The sequence below is a fragment of the Colias philodice genome, chromosome 23 (assembly GCF_061535455.1).
Source record: "Colias philodice isolate Cphi_HAF_F1 chromosome 23, ilColPhil1 Martin Lab GWU primary, whole genome shotgun sequence".
Taxonomy (NCBI): domain Eukaryota; kingdom Metazoa; phylum Arthropoda; class Insecta; order Lepidoptera; family Pieridae; genus Colias; species Colias philodice.
The window spans coordinates 3791840-3812202 of NC_143108.1; the positions used below are offsets into that span (position 1 = coordinate 3791840).

A 20363-nucleotide genomic window follows, 5' to 3' on the forward strand; every position below is an offset into this window, starting at 1 on the left:
AACGTACGAAGACTATTTCCAAAAGATAAACAGAACTTCTTAAACACGATTTAAAATTACAAAAACTTACTTGAATTTCGCTCTAGCCTGATGTCTAGCGGCAAGTTCTTGAGCTTGTAGCGCTAATGCAATTTGCTCGTCGTCCGCACACTCGGAGGTGCCACACGACGTTCCACTGAAATATCAATAAAATCATTTAAAAAATTAAAAAAAAAATTGGTTGTCTGTAAAGTCGGTTAACTGACGATAGTTGAACGTGACAACGTCCGATTGTGCTTCTTTGTCGCTCGTTCTCTCGCTCGCACATGGAACGTCTCAGAGCGAGGTAACGCCGCATGAGTCATGTTTTTTCGAGCGTGCAGCCGGCTCTATCGAATTATAAGACATTGTCACGTCAAAATATAACACGCACAATAATATCTATACCGAAAGATGTTTTCTACGACTAATCTGTTACCATAGTTCTTAAAATTAAGAATTAGAGAAATTGTTTTGTTTCATTTTGCTACGATAAATTACAATTTTCCGATTGTTATATTCAGTGAAATATATTTACACAATTTTAAGAAAACAGAATATCTATACAAAATGGGCATAAGCTGCAAAACTTTACATGTATAGAGTAAGATTAAATGAAATATGTCACATTAAAAATGATAAAAACTCACCTTTCCTCAACGAAATGGTCCAAATTCAATCTGAGCGGGCTATTCTGCGATTGCGTCGTCCTATTATCCAATATCACCATACTGGGCGACCATTTTTTCTTCTTACTTTTGCCCCCACTCTTTCGTTTCTTTCTAACACTGCTTTGTGACGAATTCGGCGTCTCTGTTCTCTCTTCTACCGGCGTTAAATTAATATCGGACAGTCTTTGCCTTCTCAATTCGGTTATAACTTCCTCTATCGTCCTAAATTCTTCTTGCGCATTACTTTCATTGGAACTCTCCCCTTGGAGCCTATCTATAACTATTTGTGATGATCCAGCCTCGTTCTTCTGATTATCCTGCTCCTTATAATTTATATTTACAGTCACCTCGCCGGATATATCGAAAGAACTCTCTAGATTGTTTTTTACGTCTTTATCGACTTCCGTGTTTAATACCCTGTTTTGTTCCATGAAATGGTTGTCTTTTATTTTATTCTGGTCTGTGTCGGGAGATCTATCTAAGCTTGTGTTTTCTGTGCTAACTCCAGAATCGACGGGCGATTCGTGATCACTATCGTAACCTAACATGAATTTAACGCGCTCATCGTTGTCCATTTTGGCGGAATGAAAGCTCGTGTTATCTTCACTTCGGTTATCGATATCTATTATTTGTCTAAACTCTTCGTTAGTGAGTAGGAGGGAACTTAGATTAACGTTAGCTAGGGAGATATTACTATTTACAATTTCTGCGTCTATATTGTCGGGTATGATGAGGGGGAGATCATTGTTTCCTATTTCGTTGCCGTCGTCTTGGTTGAAAACCGCGGAATTGTTGTGCGACAACGAAGCTAATACTACTGGTTCTTGGCTTATTGCGTTTGGAATCAAATATCCGTGACTAGTAGAGGGCATGCAACTTAATTGGTCATTCCTGGGTCCGGGGAAGAATGTTTCCGAATTCTCAGTCAAAGTGGGCACATCGTTGGTAGAATACGAATGCATTTGGTCCAGAATGTCAACATCGCTAACTATAGAGGAGAGTCTATCAGCTATTTCCGTGACTTGTTCGTTAAGCGACGTGACTAGTTCTTGGTCCGGTATTTGTCTGGGCGTTTCGTTTGACGTGGACGCTGCAACTGCGTTTATGACAAGCGGGTCGAACATCATAAGGCCGTTGGTGGATAGATTCCTCAGTGAGGACAGGTCAGTTTCAGCTCTACTGATTTTCCTGCTTCTGTCCATACTCTCGTTCGTTTGGAACGTGTCTGTGCTTGTCGTGTCTGTGTGTTTGTCTCTGTCGTCATGTTCGGACACGTCGTCCATGTCCTCGTTGAGACGCCTGAGTCCATCTATGATTGGTGTCATCACTTCTATATTGTCTGGCAAGTAGTCAGCGTCTGTTATCGTCGGTTCGTTGGAACTGAAAAAAATTTGCGATCTTTAAATTCAAATTCAAATTATATTTATTTGCAAGAACGTAGTTACAAATTACAGATGTTTTAATTAAAATATTATGTGGCTAATACCTATCGATTGGGTGTGCAAATATTTAGAATTGTGGTAACAAAAATATAATATTTCCAATTTTAATTTTATTATGTGTTGTAAAGCAAATAAAAATATTTGGGATAAACGCTTGATGTAAATCAAGAAAGATTCATTTCATAATAATGTAAATAGGAATACTAACTTTCAATACAATTTGTTGCAATTAACAAGTTATTTATCTAATAAAGGACATAAACATACCTCTGCGTATACAACTCTTTACAATGTGCGTGGTCCGCGTAGAATTTCGACACAAATTCACCGATGTCCGGGTAACACGAATCGGCTGATGAGTCTTCCACTGAAATGATAAGAAAGAAATTATTAAAATCATGGATTTTTTTTTAACTTTAACACATAATCTACCAATACTTAAATTAATTGCAAAAGTTTCTCTTTCAATGTTATTTTTATAGTAGCACAGAAAAGTGCTTTTAATACTGCTTTTTATTTAGCTAACGTCGGCTCACGCAGCCAGTCGTTACCAACTTCAAAGCGTTAACACACACATTTAACCTGTGTACAGATGTCTAATGCTAGTGTGAGTGTCAAAACGATACTTTTGTATGGAGTATCCGGGGTGTAATAGTAGTAGATGACGTTTAGTGCAGAGGATAATCTTCGGTCGTATGTCGTCGGTGTGGACCATGAGACCATGATCGAGACCAACACCAGGTCGCAGATCTTGATTTGCGATACTTAAACAGTATTTTTTACCTCTATAATAAATATTATAGGACATTATTACACAAAACGACCTAGTCCCACAGTACGCTCAATTAAGGCTTGTGTTGTGGGTACTAGGCGACGATAAATATAATATTTAATAAATACATATATAGATAACACCCAGACCCAAGAACAAATAATTGAGTTCATCACACAAATATTTGCCCAGACCGGGGATCGAACCCGGGACCGTCAGCTCAGTAGGCAGTTACTTACCACTGCGCCAACCGCGTCGTCATATAATAAAACTAGATTTCCGCCCGCGGCTTCAAAGGAAAACCCGCATAGTTCCCGTTCCCGTGGGATTTCCGGGATAAAACCTATCCTATGTGTATCCAAGTTACCCTCTATATGTGTGCTAAATTTCATTGTAATCGGTTCAGTAATTTTTACGTGAAAGAGTAACAAACATCCATACGTCCATACATCCATACTTACAAACTTTTGCCTTTATAATAAGTAGTAGGATAACACTGACCGGGCGGCAGATCAAGGCCGGATAACGCAGCCAAGTCCCCGTTAGTGCACAGCAGCCGCTCGAGCGCGGCCAGCTCGCGCCGCTCCAGCGTCCACAGCAGCGAGCGGATCTTGTGCAGCAGCGTGCGGAACGGACGGAACATGTCCGACATCTCCTCTGCGGATAAATAAAATAAATAAAATAAAATAAGCCTTCATTACTGCAAAAACATTACAAACTACTACAAAAATCTTATACTACTATATGCCGTTGACATTATTCCTTATTTATTCCTATACTAAATTGTATATTATTTTAAACGTTTTTACGGATAGATACGAACAAATGTGTGAATCATCTATACTGAAGAGTATGTTTGCTTGAACGCGCCAATCTCAGGAACTACTGGTCCGATTAGAAAAATACAATACACGACCTACAATTCACAACCGATACACTAAAGAACTAATTCGACGTTTCCTCTGCAAATACCATTACAAATTTATTTTCTTCATATTATATTCCTTTGAATTTTACATTTACAGTGTAGAATTTTTAAATAAATTAATGATATGAAGTACCATCTTTTACATTTTAATCCACGACCACTTTTCACACTACACAGACAGAACACAAAAGACAACACGAATCATATAACATTTAAATAAAATCAACTTACCAGGCGGTTTATCGATAGACAGCGGGCCACTAGAGTATATGAGTAAGCCGCTGACTATCGCAAGGCGGGGCACTGCGAACATCAACGCCGGATCGTACGAATCCACCTGAAATATTTACAAATTTATTTTGTTAATATACAATATGAATACGAAAAACTAAAATATCTATTTGTTTATTTTTGTCAAATATCCCTTTAAAAAAACGTATTCTAATTGCCCGTATTTGACAGTTTACGTGACATTTTAATATTATCGTGTAATACTTGGACGGATAAGTTTTATCCAAGCATTGAAAAATCGTCCCTAAATCCTATAATTAGAACGAAACTAAGTGACTGCTAGTTCTATTTTGAGAAAATATTCGGATAATGATAATGATTTTTTATGCAATTTAGCTGCGTCCTGCAGTTTCATCCATGATTAATTTTAATCCCAATATTGCTTATCCTTATGAAATATCACATTTAAAAGTAGCCTAAGTTACTCCTTACATCGGCTATCGGTGATAAATTTCATAGTATCAAAATAATAAGAATCATACATATTCCTCATCAATAAATAAATGCTCCATACCTGTTCCTGCGTAAGCAAGTTGTGTTTCAATGCTCTTCTCAAGCTCTCAGAGAAAAGCACACAAATAAGTTGTTGAGCTTCAAACTCGTGCGGTGTTTTTACGTTGACCATTGCGCTCACGTAGCATAGCTCGAATTCGGCGAACAATCTGAAAGGTAAAGATAAGGTATTTATAAAAAATATTGTGTGGTTTTATGAAACCACGGTAAAAGTGAAACTGTTCGAACGGTTCCGAACACTGCTTTGTGTAGCGCATGTCGCGTGACGGTCGGCTGCCGAGTAGGTATACCTACTCGGCAGCCGCGATACACGCGACATGCGCTACACAGACCAAAAAGTTTGAGACGATGTAATAAAAGTTTCACTTTAATAATCATTAACTTTAGATCATTATAAAGTTGCAATCTAACGGCCTTACTAATAAAAAGTTAAACAATGGATAAATTTCTACGATTTTCTACCATAGCTGTGTCCTGCTCTTGCTCACATGAAACGTCAATCATAAAAAAAAGACAGGTTATTGCAATAACTAATTCATTGCATAGTGAATGGGTAACATTTTATTAGTAAGACCGTATTTATAGTATTAGGTAGTTCAATAAAGAAACGAATCTTCAATGGCGGCCAAAGCTGACACTGACGTATGGTAGGGTCAGCAAAAAAGAAAATAAAAATAACGTAAATGTATAATTATTTTATTAATTATTTCAAATTGTTTGTTGACAAACTTTTTTGTTATGGTATTTGTGTATTTATATGAATTATCATATTTACGTATACAGAATGTAACAAAATCCCCATAATATTTGTAATGAGCCCATAAAACTGAACAACTTTTCCCAAAGAACATATTTTGTCAAATTCCAATAAAACATTATTTACTTTCGCAAATGCATAATTGTCATTGTAAATTTAATAACAATTAATAACAATAACTAATTCATTGCATAGCGAATGGGTAACATTTTATTAGTAAGACCGTAATTATAGTATATGTATTGTAAGTAAAAACACAGTATTACAATATTATTTCCTACAGTAAGGAATCGCCTTTGATGTCGCGCGATGCCGCCGCCAGCGTAGGTACTTACGCTGCCACACGAAAATACGCTAGGGTTGCAACAAATGGGAAATAAAACAATTGTGATTATTAATATTATGATGAAATCATTTATTCATATGTACATTCAAAATAATTGCGATTATTAAATCTGATGTAATTATTTGTTCATCTTATATATAAAAATGAATCGCAAAATGTGTTGGTAAGCGCATAACTCGAGAACGGCTGAACCGATTTCGATAATTCTTTTTTTATTATATTCCTTGAAGTACGAGGATGGTTTTTATGTAGAGAAAACGTAAATATGTACCACGGGCGAAGCCGGGGCGGACCGCTAGTAAATATATAATTACAGATATTGCACTGCTAAATATTATTTACGTGGACACTTTATTTTTGGATGTTCTTAATTGTATAGTATACCATTTGAGTAAGTAATGCATTCGCATTGGGATGCACAATCTGATTAGAAAATAATGAGGACAACATATAGGTACATAGCTTTGATTTTAATTCAACAGATACAATTAATACAATCTTTCTGAAATATTGTTTCCTTCTGGGATTTCAATGTAGATTTACATCCGTAAACGGAACAGTTTTTGCGCGTCATAATAGAATATGTAAGTACCTATGTATAATAAAATTATTACACAAAAAATACGACTGCGTCGTCCTTTCGCGATAGTTAATGCAAACTCAGCGTGATTGCATTAAGCGGCCCGCGTCGCCCGACCCCCCGCCAGTTCCCCTCCGTTTCTCTGCACAAGTACATTCGTCGCCATACTGTAGGATGGTAATACTGTGGTAAAAAGGTGTAGGTTTAGGTTATAAGCGGAAGTGGCATGTTGAAATGTGACTAATGAATACATTATTAACCTATTTAATTTAATATCAAAACTAATTGCTACAAAATAACATTATCTGGGTATGTAACAAACAACCCATATGAGTAGGTCAGGCAAACTAGGTTTACTAATACGGCCACTAGATGGCACCACCGTTGTTCATGCTGTTTGTAACTCGCGCTTATGTTATTCTTTTCGTAAAACTACTTATTCTAACGCATATTTAGCTTCGGCACTCTGGTTTCCCTTCAAAACGTATAAATCTTTCGCCTTTTACTAAAGATTTCCGTGGAGGGGAACACTCAAATGAGTCTAACTCAATTTTTTACACCCTACATTCGTGTAGGGTATATAAATTATACATTAAAATTATTAATTAATAACATATCATACCGATTAGAAAGACATGTTTTATTAAAAAAAAAACATTAAAATGAAGGGAATGTCAAATACGTTAAGATCTTATTATGATCTATTGACTATGCAATATGCATGCTTTCAAATCAAATTCAAATTTCAAATTTATTTATTTGTTTCACAATTTTTACAACTCATATAAATTGTAGTAAATCCCTGGTTAACCCACTAGGAAAATCCTGTGCGGGGTCAACCAGTGACCTCCGTCGGCTTAGCATATTTTTAACAATATGATTTTAACAATACATATTTAGAGACAGAAATTTTTATGTAGGTACAATCTTCAAACTTAGTTAGACTTAACTTTAAAAAATAAATAAATATATAAATAAATAAGATTAATATACATATAATATATATAAAGATATTCATTATAAAATGGTTTCTTACAAGTTATCTAATTATGTGAGTATGTGTGTCTGTGTGTGTGAGTGAGTGTGTATGCGCTTGCGTGTACGTGTGTGTGCGTATGTATGTGTGTGTTTGTGTGATTTTTAGAGGATATCATACAAAATTTTTTCAGTGTCATCATAGCTTAATCCTTGAAACCAGTCGTGTGCTACTGTTCGAAGTTTGTAATTAGATAGATTAGATATTTTAAACTCCTTATTAGCAAAATTATATAAGGCGGGGCCCAAGAAATTTATATGATTTCTGCTTTTTTTAAGATTAGTTCTAGGAATAATAAAAACTTTATTCTTTTTACGCTTTGAAGCCAGGGTTAAGTCACTATTATCTCTAGGGAAACTATGCTGTTTTAAAATAAGGCTATGAAAGAATAGTTGTCGCACTGTGAGAACTTTAAACTCTTGATATAGGTCGAAGGTAGGGAACAGAAAAGGTTTGAAAGTAATAATTTTTAAGAGCATACGCTGAGCTCTTTCGAGACATATTAGACGCGTTTTTGCAGCTCCACCCCATGCGAGTATACAGTATCGAATGACAGATGGTTATATTAATATATTTTTTGCCAAGCGTTGAGCGACTTTATAAAATCTTTTTTTTTTTTCGACTACTAACCTATCGAATATCCTCAAGCTCTCATGCAGCATATCGTCGTGGTCCTGTAGCGCGAGTCCCCGCGGCCTGAGGCACTGTTCCCGGAGCAACGATCGCACCGTCTCGAGGCTGCGCGTGAGCGCTTTGGCTAGCGGGCGCATCGCCGCCGATTCCTCTTCGCGGTTCAGTATTGACGAGCCCGCGGCTAGGCACTGGAAATTTAAGTTGTTTTTTTTTTTTTTTGGTGACGAGAAATCAGTTTATTTATATTTACAAACATGGTCCTCTTAACGTAAATAACACAAGTAAAAACAGTATTTAATACTACAAATATACATTCGTGATATACATACATTATGTCTACAAATATAAGCGTTTGTTGAACTCATCTCTATCTATGATAAACAATTTTTCCATAAAGCTATGAATACTCATGTCTCAACCACACTTTAAGCTCATTCACGATCCATTAATGAAAACGATATTTTAACCATTTAATTAAAATAGCATATGTTTAAAAATCACTTCCATTGTTAAATTTTCATCAAAAATAGATACACAAAACTGACCTCAGCACCGAACCACAGCTGCCCAGCGAGATTGTCCTGCAGCACGTCCTCCGGGAACTTGACGCGGAAGCCGCGCGCCACCCGCTCGTCGCCCAGCACTTGGTCCATGATTTGGCTTGTGATGTTTAGCACACGATCCTGGAACGTAATAGGAACTATTATAAGATGAGTTCGTAAATGGTTGATGTATGAACGGGTACGTAAATGAAACGTTTCGAGAGTCAGTATATTGTAAAGAGCAACTACGAAGTTTCTTGTCGGTTCTTCTCCGTAGTAAACTGCTTTCCGAATCGGTGGTCGTTAAAACTATGTTATGACAATTATTCATAAGTGCTTCTGGAAGAAGTCTAACAGAATGAATTTATGAATGGGTAAGTAAACGATATTAGCACTGCTTGATGTTCAGTCGTAGTTAAGTATCAATATAATCACATTTCTTGATAAAGCTAAGACGCGATCATCTTTAAACATTCAGTACAGACAGGTGGCTTATGGGACAGGACAGACAGGTGGCATAACTTGAACTTGGTTTAAGTGTCATTATAATTGAATTCATAGAATATACCTAGAATCAAAAAGTCAAAACATCTTGAGATAATCGAGCAGATGTTTTTCGGAGTGATAATTATTGATACGCAACAAAACTCGTTCACATTCCACAGCTTAGTATAGAAATGTTCATGAAAAGGCATGTGCGTACAATCCTATCTATGAGTTTAATTAAACTTACAAGCGGATCAAAAAACACCCATACATCAAAACTCAGCGTAATTATGTAGATTTAAGCATAGGTACAGACAAACAGGCGGCAGAAAGCGACTTTGTTTTATGCTATGTAGTGATAGCGTTTGTTACAATTCGGTCCCATTTTAGAATCTGGAGCGTTATCTCTCTACCCTGGAAGGCTGGAAAGCTGGTAACTTTTTCGTTGAATATAATTTATCCAAATGACATTTGACACGCTACTCTCTCCACATCTCATTTGGATCGCCTAGTATATCACGTCGTGTCAGGTTACCGCGTCACGTGACACGCATTGTCCATACAGTGGACACCGGTCCGGTTCGCTGACCGCGACGTGTTCGGTTTCAGTTTTACTGTGTTACTGTATATTAGTGGCAAAGCTCTATGTGCCTAGGTGAAATTGTAGAAGGGACATTGACGACTTCATTATTGTAATTACTGGTACTGAGTGGTTATTGTCTTGTATGGCTATAAATTATAATCATTAACATTGGTATGTGACACAGGACACTTATGTGTCAATTCCAATTCGCAAGATGCTTTAGTCTGAATAATAAAATATTCAAATTGGTACGAATATATTACATTTGTTTAGTTTTAGTACTATTTTATAGCTTATTATTTGTAAACTGTTTATTAAAAAAAGTTAAAACTAAAAAAAATCTAAAATAACATGAAAGAATTCCAATGAAATGCTACGCATTTATTTCACCATCACGCTACCTAGTACCTATAACCACAACTACACACACACACATACAAACGCATTTGTTACTAGCGACGCAATCGGTCGCGTGCACACGTGATAAGGTCCAGTGCACACTATCGAAGTATCGAGTGTCGATCTGTCACTGCGCATGAGATTTTTATTAGGTACTTAATACGACCGAACTTATGTATTGCTACTAATGCATTAGACAGAGATTTTTTTGCTATATTTTCACCAATTTGATATATATTTCATGCATAAAACTCATTGGCTATTTTAAAGACTGGTAAAATAACATGAAGTAATCATATACTATACTACTACATTTATTTCACCATCACGCTACCTAGTATCTATAACCCACAAATACACACACATATACACACATGTATATACATACAAATGCACTTGTCACCGTAGCGAGGCAATCGCAAGACGCAGACGCGGTCGCGTGCACACCGGTTGCAATCGCATCACACGCGATAAGGTTGAGTGCACACTATCGAGTGTCGATCTGACACTGCGCATGAGTCGCTTACAACTTTATACACCGGGAAGGTAACTACATTATATTAATATTGCATATATAGTTTCTCAGACACGTGAATAGTTATTCTTCCAGCTGTAATTTAAATCCCTTCCATAGCTTTCGCAACCCCTACCCAACAAGCATATGAGACTTTGGCACATATTAGACAATAGACAATAATAAACAACACACAAGATATTTGTTAAATAAATTATATACAGATATGAAACGACGTAACTGAAAGCAAACAAACCTCAAATACACCTTTAAAATTGCATATCACCATCTCACCACTGTATCTGCATGTAATTCACCAAACAAAAGCATTAATTACCTGCAGTGTACACGTTTCGGTATCGCGTTTATCATAGTAATTACATCGATGAGTGTGTTCCTTGTAACGCATTAATTAATATAATTAAAAGCCTAGTAAACGATTGAACCTGAACGCATTGATTGCCGTGTTGTTCATGTTAATTTCAATTAAATATAAAATAGTAAAGGGGCAATTTTGGAGCGCAGGAAAATTATTGGAAACATATAAGTAGTTCATTCTTCGTTTATTATTTGTTTTTGGTAAGAGTTATTATTAAACTGAATTTTTTATCTAATAGCAGCACTGGCACTTGGCAGACGTCGTTCTGCCCTATTGCGACTTTTTCGTGTTTTCTCTCCATAACAAACTTCTTTGTGCCTTAACAAAAACTTGAAAACATTAGCCGAATTGGTCGAGCCGGTCCCTATAACTCTTAGCAACAGCTTTGGCAATTCATTATAATACAATATGGACAAAATAAAGATCTAATCACTACATAGTATTTAAAAACAAAGTCGCTTTCTCTGTCCCTATGTCCCTATGTACGCTTAAATCTTTAAAACTACGCAACGGATTTTGATGCGGTTTTTTTAATAGATAGAGTGATTCAAGAGGAAGGTTTTAGTATATAATTTCATAAATACTAAACTTTTCTTACATAATTAATTGACTTCATTAATTGTAAAAATACACTCTTATTTGTGTGATTAATTACAAGCGCACGCACATATCATAGGAATTATTATTATGTAGGTTTTTCATCTGATCAGAGATTCATAACTTAATTTGCATTGATCATAAAATATGATAATCCGGAACAACAAAACCAAATAGTTCACGTGAACGAAGCCCGAGGTAAATACCAATTAAAAGAAAGTTTTAAAATGTATACCTATCGAGAGTTAATTACCTACATAATATGATATATGCTCAAATTTATTATGTTTTAGACAAAGCGGGCGAAGCCGCGGGCGGAAAGCTAGCATGATATAAAAATAAGTTTTACTAAGAGCATTCAACTACCTACATGATTTGCGAGTATAATATTATTATCGATACGCTATAGACGATGTGAATGATCCGTATACTATTTACATATTGAGGAAACAGATGAATTTTGTCGCTAAAATATAAATAAATTTTCTTTATCACTACCTCGGGGATTTATCCTTATACAAAATTGTATCTTAAAATACAGACGGAGATATTTAAATGGCATCAAAATTAAACTTATTTTAAGTATAATTATTAATTATACAACACATACCCATCTGTCTGTCTGATAGTGCGCATAAAATTTTAAGATAAACTTGATTTGAAAGCATTGTTTAGGTATATTTTGTTTGGAAAACATTTATTTCTGAGTAATAGGATTTATTTCTTAATATTTTTAACGCAGAACTCATGTACCTAATTACCTAAATTAATAAGACAAGCCTTATTATCCAACTATCTAGATATTAGAATGTACCTATACAAAATATATTTCGGTTAGTTGATTACTGTTTCGGACGTTGTTAGTTAAGAGAATTTAACCACTAAGCCACAGCCCACAAACGTCTTACAAATTTAGATAACAATGATAATTAGTTTTTTTTTTGTTGTAGATAAGGAAGCGCTTGACCACTATCTCGCGGCTCGCCTGATGGAAAGCTAAGATGTGGTCTAAGATAGTAGGTACGCGCAGCGCGCTTCCCTCATTTTACCCGTTCACTCTCCCCTTGAAAACCCCCATATTGTACTTATAATTAAATTAGTTTGAAATATTTACATCTGTTCAAACACAATTCGACCTAATATGTAATTAAAATATAACCTAAACAATTAAGATAAACCTACCACAAAATTCACATTTTATGTAAAATTTTAGCTACTCCTCGAATATCTACTAGGTACATCATGACAAGCAATATAATATATGTATGTACTATGTACCTATAACCTACATAATATGAGACCAACACATGTATAAAAATAAATAATTAATAATAGATATAATATGCTAATTAAAACATTATTGTTACATTGGTAAACACTAAACAGAAATAAAGCCCAAAACAAATAGAAATTTCTATTCACTATCGTACCTATAATACGCGATTCTTCACGAGTTTATTTACCTTCTACATATTTTACAGAATTTACCATTAGTAGAGTGCCGTAAGGCATAAAAATGGTCAAACCTCGGAACCCAGGGCCAGTCAATGAATCTGTATATCAAGTATGAGACTGCATTATTAAAACCTCAAATAAAAAAGTTAAAAAAAAAAATTGACCGATCTCGATTTACAACAATTTTTAACAACAATTTACTGAAAAATTAGAGGCGGAAGGGGGAAAAAGTGTTTATAGTGAAAAATTTAATTTTATTTGTAATAAATTATATGTGCAGAGTAACTTCAATGTTAATTTATTAGATTATCGTAAAAATAAGTTACAAAAAAAAATTATCATTAACTATACACATTGTTACATCATTGTACATTATTGTCGTCGTCGTCGATCTCGTTGATATAGATTGTAGGTGAAGGATTAGTGCAGCTGTCACCATTGCCTTCTAAGCAAGCTGCAGTGCAGTTTAATCCACTTTTCCTGCACCTACAAGATGCTCCACATCCTGTTTTGCACGAGCAAAAAATAATTTTTAATAAAGATTCCTGAGCTGGTCGTTGCGTCATTGTTTGCGGTGTAAATAAGCTGAATTTTTTTCTCCCTCTGAGTCTGTTTTAGCGTTGTTTTTAAACACATGTAACAATCCGCGTGATGTTTAGCTCCCTGAGCTACTAAATCTAACACGCCCACAATTCTTTTATGAATATTGCGACAATATTCACTTTTGTCTTCACATATCAAACTTACAATACTTTTCTTGAAATCAGTACTAGTGACGTAGCTGATTTGTTGTCTTGACGACTTGGACTTCCTTCTTTCCTTCATTTCATCCGCTTCTTTTTCACAAAAGAAGCACCTAGTTTTCCAATCAAAATCAATTGAAGTAGCTGTTCAAAGCTTTTTTTTAGGTGGAGAGCATGCAGATGTGGTGTTCTTTTTTTTAAATAAGAATTAATGCATCCTTTATTAATATATTTTTGTCTGCCTACCGAATGCACGTAGACAAAGTCGCGAGTATTAATATACTGAGAAAGTCCATCCCCTCTTTCCGCAGATGCAGCTTTTAATGATGATATGCCTCTAGTGACTTTTATAATATCTCCTAGTTCAGAGCTTAATTCAGAACTAGATCAGATTTTATCACAAATGAGGCAATCATTGCTTGTATCTACTATCAATACTGGATGGTTCACCCATTGCGACACGTGGCTGCAACAACAAATATTAGTATCTAATATTAATAACTAACTTTTACATAATAAATGATTTATATTATTAAATTCTACTATTATATTCTAACTTTTAACATCGTTTTATTACAAAATATTCATAACTCTTTTCAAAAGCATGTAATATAAATGAAAAACAAATACTTACTTACAATTTATGCCACTATTTTCAAAGTTTTTAAAACTCAGTAATGTTCAGTAATCAACTTTTATCACACTCACTGCACAATAATATACTTAAACATTAATTTTTAATAAACAAAAATCTGAAATAAATATTTTTCGGAACGAAAACAACAGCTCCTGTGAGAGCCCGCCATGAACAATACCGAACAGCTGCTGTTATCCCCTCTATTCTCCAACCCGACCTTCATTGGTATATCTGCAGTCCCTAAAGATCCAAGATCAAGTTTTCAAGTTTGTAATAGTTGTTCTTTTTAAAATATGACTTTTGACTAATATAAATCAATGAAAACTCCAAAAAATTAATAATTGTTTATAATAATTATTAAAAAACTGAGAGCGCGAAAAAAATTTTTTTTAACATTTTTCTATATACTATTAAAAACATATTTTCAAGGTTTATATTAAGATTCATTGACTGGCCCTGGATTCCGAGGTATAAACCTTACGGCGCTCCACTACATCAAATACACAACGACTCATTTTGATGAATCTGTACGTCGACCGTAACCTGACGTCACGTTGGTCATCCAATCCATCATTTTTGGCTCTAAATATGACGTCATCATTCACGTAAACACATTATACATAAGAATTGAGCATGTTTTTAAAACGGACAGATTACGCCTTTATTTTTATAGTATGGCTTACTTGAGACATATTAAACGATCGAACAAAATAAATATTCATATCCACGAGGAAATCCTGTTATATAAACGTTTTAAACACAACGCAAATAAACAACATCGAGGGCAAGGTACTCTAATGGAAAAATGGAAAGAAACCGGTTTCGAATAATGCCTTTTTTATTGTGTGATTGCTAAAATTTTCGATATTATGAAACTTGAAAGTATAGCATGTGACTTCAAAAATAACGTTATAGGTATGTACTTTAGTCTTCCTTAATCGCAAATATACACTCTTATTTGTGTGATTAATTACAAGCGCACGCACATATCATAGGAATTATTATTATGTAGGTTTTTCATCTGATCAGAGATTCATCACTTAATTTGCATTGATCATAAATGATAATCCGGAACAACAAAACCAAATAGTTCACGTGAACGAAGCCCGAGGTAAATACCAATTAAAAGAAAGTTTTAAAATGTATACCTATCGAGAGTTAATTACATAATATGATATATGCTCAAATATATGTATCGGATAAGCTCAAAAGTTTATAATGAGTCATTAGTTCGGACATCGAGTTTCGAATTTGCTTTGTGGTGAAATTTCGCTAATGAAGCATCAGTCGATAATGTTGTTAACTCAATTGCCGTTTAAAGTGAGTTATGTTCAATGAATTTTATTATTTGTATGCATACAGATAGGTGATGTTATCTCGATTCACACAATATTATAAGTAATCTTATTTAAATACAATTTAAAAGTTTTTAATTTTTATACTACTTATGTATTTACTAAAATATTTTCATACTGACTGTTTGCTCTTTAACTTAGATATCAATTGCAGTATTCTCTCTAGACCCACTTACCCTAAATTTGATCGTAAACGGTGTCTTTTACAATTCACAAAAAAGTCGGTAAAAGTTTATTTTCTTTGAAATAACATCTTTATTCTATATTGTATTTAAGAAAATTCTTCTACCTATTTCAATTGATACCGCTACGTTCCGCATAATCAAAACAAACGACGCTCAATAGCACAATAGTTAACCTTAATACCTAAATAATAAACATTAAATAAATGCACAAAACCACGAGCTATGCTCACCATTGTTATATTACCACGACCTCCAGTATGAATCACACAATCACACACAAACATTCAAGGTGCGATAGTTTATCCTATATAGGCCATATTGCACATACATATTATAAAAACTATTCGTCCACGATTTTTTTGTTAACACGGAATAGGTATAAGGCGCTAATTTCGTCTAAATCTATGCAAATATTAGAAACGCATATATTATTACAATTTGTAAGTGATAATGATTGAAGGTACATAACGGATTTAAATGTTTTTGCAGACATTTGATATATTTCATAGATTATTATTATTGAAAGGATTATAAAATAAATAAAGTTAGTACATAGACTAGTAAAGTGCTTACTAACCGCCAGATAATCATACTAACTATATTATGGTAGATTTGGTGACGAAAAATTCAAAATGTTATAATTACAATAAAAAGTTTCCCGTTTTTCTGAAAACCACATAGCAAGTTACATTCATATCAAAATATGTCCATTTAGAAAAGTGTGACCTAGACGAATGTTACTCTAAAATGGGCGACGTTATCCAAAAAGGCCAGGTCAAGAGCACTTTAAAGCAACGAGAGCATGAGAGCTTTGATAAAAGCTGGAAACCCTAAAAACTAAGAAGGATATAAATATAATACCTATCTACTGTATGTCTATTTACTAATTTATCTGAGATAACTGCAATTGTTCATTTTCGACCTTATAAGACGGAAAGTTTTTTTTTATTCGCGGATTTAATTACATTTCCACCACAGAAAGGCATACTATTATTCCTGAGTAATACAGCATTTTTTTTTTTGTTCAAACAATTCAATTTTATTCAATACAAGTTACAACACATAATTTTAACATGCATATTACATTCCTAACCCACATAAATGGATTTAACTGTTCAATTTAACCACATAATACTACTGTAGGTATACATCTGCTGTTACGACAATATTTAATATACAATAATATCGAATCAAATCAAAATTTTATATTGTGCATTATATATAAATATTAATATAAATTAAACAATGTAACATAAGAGCACAAAACACTGTACTTATATTGAAAGGTTTATATCTTTCTTATAATCGCCCTACCGTTTAGAGAACAAAGGCCAACATTACCCTCCAATTATAAAACAATTAAAATGACAATATATTTAACTTCACGCCCATTTAATGGTAATATTATGAATCACGTGCCCTAGATTATGAGCTTGTCACGTTTTCGGCAAAAAAAAGTATATTTATTGACATGATATGATATGGCCGCAGCTGTTTCGTTATGATAATATTAAATAAAAGAAATTTAATTTTGTCTGCACTCGAGTCAACAAGCATTTTGATTTTGTAGATATCCTTGTTTACCTATACCTACTCACATTGTTTTAACTACGGAAAACTGAATTATAGGCTTTAGATAACACGTGTAGAAGATAAACAATAAGAGAAACACTAAGTTTAGGTGAAACTTTAAAAACAAGCATCGAGGTGATAAATTTAAAATGTTGATATCCATCTAAAGTAAACTAATATATGACTACCTAAATATTCCTAATTTTGAGTAATATGTTAGCTACTACATTTTAAGTAGGGGAGACCGGGGATGGTTGACTAACTTTTGACTTAAGCTCGTATATCTCTGATGTTTAACTGTATATAACAAAAATAGCAGTTGATACAGATAGAAGAACTATTCAGGTACCTAAAATACTAATCTATAACCTATATATTTATCATTATAATATTTATTTAGTCGATTTTCTAAACCCCTGACGCTTGGTCAACCTACCCCATGTCCGGGGTAAGTTGACTATAGGCATGGGGTAGGTTGACCTAGGCAGTAATTAGTGTAAATAAAGAGGATTAGTATAAAATAAAACATTAAAATGTACTAAATGATAGAAACTTTTTATTTAATTATAAACAAACTTAAATTTGAGATCCATTCTCGGTTAATAAAGAACTTTACTAAAGGTAACTTTTTAAACTATTAAAAAAACTAAAATTAACAATTCTTGAGGGATTAATTTTTGTACTTTCTGTTTCAACCATAATTGTAACTTGAATTATTCTAATAAATCGCTAATCACAGATAAAATTGCTTTTATAAAAATATTCAACATACATAAACTTGTGAGTATCTAATAATAAAACAGAAAACTTCTTTTCTAAATTAACTTATTTATGAAAATAGAACAATCAGTCTCATATTAGAGTTTTTAAGTATATCTGCTAACAAAATATTATAATCTTTGAAATAGTGATTATCATTAGCCACTTTAATATTTACCAAAATATTAAAGTGGCTAATAAATATTATTCTTTTTTGCGTACACAAATGCAAACTTGCGTGTCTCATACGGTGTTAATCCATAATAAATGTCAGCAGCCGTCTTCAAATAAGCTACCAGTTTATTTTCTTCGTCATCGCTAAATACCTGCCTATTTTTTATGTACCCCGCCGTGTCCAGGGTCAAATCAGCTTTCCCGAGGTTCGGATAACGTTCTAGCTTTTGTTTAAGTTTAGTCACATAACGATGCAACGTTTTGTATGGAATTTGGTATTTCTTTGATGTGGCGTTGATGCTATTATTATCGAAGATTACTGCGTGGCAAGCTCTTTCTATGATATCTTTTGGTACATCACCCCTTTCAGATTTTCTTTTGTACGTCCTCATTTTCTGTAAAAATACAACTGTAATTTAGTATGTGAGAGAAGACTATAATAGTGTTTACATTGATGATGCACATTAACCATTAGCCCACACAATTCTTTAAATAAATGATAAAATGTTATACTTATTATAAAGGGGTTGGTTGACCAATTAGTCTACCTACCCCGAACAAAATCAGTCAACCAACCCCTGACGCCATTTTGAATTTCACCTGCGTATCATATGCAAACTCTTGCACTAACATGGAAGCTTTACTGTGTAATATAGAATAAAATTATCATATTTACATTTGGCATAACAACAGCATTGTTTCTAACAGATCCAGAGACACAATAACAAAAAAAGTACGAACGAAAAAAGTTACTTACCGAGACCAAAAATACAACATGTGATGCCACTCACGAACGCCACGCGACTGCGGCGGCTCACTTCACACAAGTTAGCGGGTCGTAGGGAGGCATCGTCGCTCGTGATTGGTTGATGAAAAACACGTGATGGTGGCGAGTTATTGTTGTTTAGTCTACCTGCCCCTATAGCCAACCATCCCCGGTCTCCCCTATTCTGTGGTAATACCTAGGTAATAGTATGTTAATGAATTGGCCCATTTTACATCGGCTATACGACTATCACCTACATTCATTTCATTAGTGATTAACTGATTAGTCAATAGTAAATTATAGATCTCAACATAATATGTAAAGAAATGAGGTAATATTTCACAACTTTTAAGCCTGTTATTAAACTATAGCATGTAATGTACAGGATATCTATTTACGTTGCAAACACACTTAAAGGTCTTTTACCTTTAAAGTTAATTTTTATAAGTATTTTATAGAATATACCAGTCTTGCTATCTCTCTTTAAAATTTGTCATACGTATTGCTACGGAGACACACTTCCAATATTCCATGCAACTTGCAACACTTTTTTCTCACGTGGTTTAGGAGCAATTTCATGGTATCATTTGTGGCTAGATATATAGTTTGGAATTTAAGTAAAGGCTCTTTTACCGCAATGAAAGTGTGAAACATCTCATTCCCATGGGAATTTACATTGACCACGCAGGCGAAACCGCGGGCGAACAGCTAGTACATCGATATGTCTCAATAAAGCAATAACTACCTATATATTTATCACATACTTCAACATAATATGGTCAGTTAGAATATAATACATAGTAATAAATCACAACTCAAAAATATCTTAAATCTGTTCTTAAACTATAGCTTATAATATACAGGGTGTCTATTTTATTAGCTTCTAAAAAAATCCTACATTTTATGGATGACCAGCCACGCCATATTTCATTTAAAACTTTTCCTTTGAAATACTATGGAGCATAGACTAAAGACACTCTTTATCCATTAGATAAAATTGTTATAAAAGTATAGATTCTCTGTTTATCATTTATTCCCTCACCTGTGCATGCCGCAGCTGATTGACGAGCGTGGAGCACCTGTCGGGGTCCTTGCGGCCGTCGAACGAGTCCAGCTCAGCAGCTATCATGTTTAGGGCATCGTCAGCGAAGAAGAATTGCGCTAGCAGTGAACGGTCGTCCCTCTGGAACAAGAGATATGAAAGTTAAAGCTTATAATACTCAAATGAAT

General features: G+C 34.2%; 1 protein-coding gene and 1 non-coding gene across 4 annotated transcripts in view; one reads left to right on the forward strand and one right to left on the reverse strand.

Annotated features, from left to right (window-relative positions):
* Positions 1–20363, reverse strand: part of LOC149477977 (lateral signaling target protein 2 homolog) — a 58377-nt gene that overhangs the window by 15113 nt on the left and 22901 nt on the right. For all 3 annotated transcript variants that reach the window (XR_016317506.1, XM_089709963.1, XM_089709964.1), the window contains exons 2-10: positions 20176–20316; positions 8533–8670; positions 7985–8175; positions 4637–4784; positions 4063–4168; positions 3405–3560; positions 2399–2498; positions 669–2069; positions 71–175 (exon numbers count right to left, since the gene is read on the reverse strand). Coding sequence is in view for 2 of the 3 variants with exons in the window: in XM_089709963.1 (XP_089566089.1) it covers positions 71–175; positions 669–2069; positions 2399–2498; positions 3405–3560; positions 4063–4168; positions 4637–4784; positions 7985–8175; positions 8533–8670; positions 20176–20316 (2486 nt within the window). In the remaining variant the exon portion in view is untranslated. The remainder of the gene's footprint in view (positions 1–70; positions 176–668; positions 2070–2398; positions 2499–3404; positions 3561–4062; positions 4169–4636; positions 4785–7984; positions 8176–8532; positions 8671–20175; positions 20317–20363) is intronic.
* On the forward strand, positions 6780–6896 carry LOC149477978 (U5 spliceosomal RNA). The gene has a single exon (XR_016317525.1). It is a non-coding gene; the product is annotated as a U5 spliceosomal RNA (small nuclear RNA).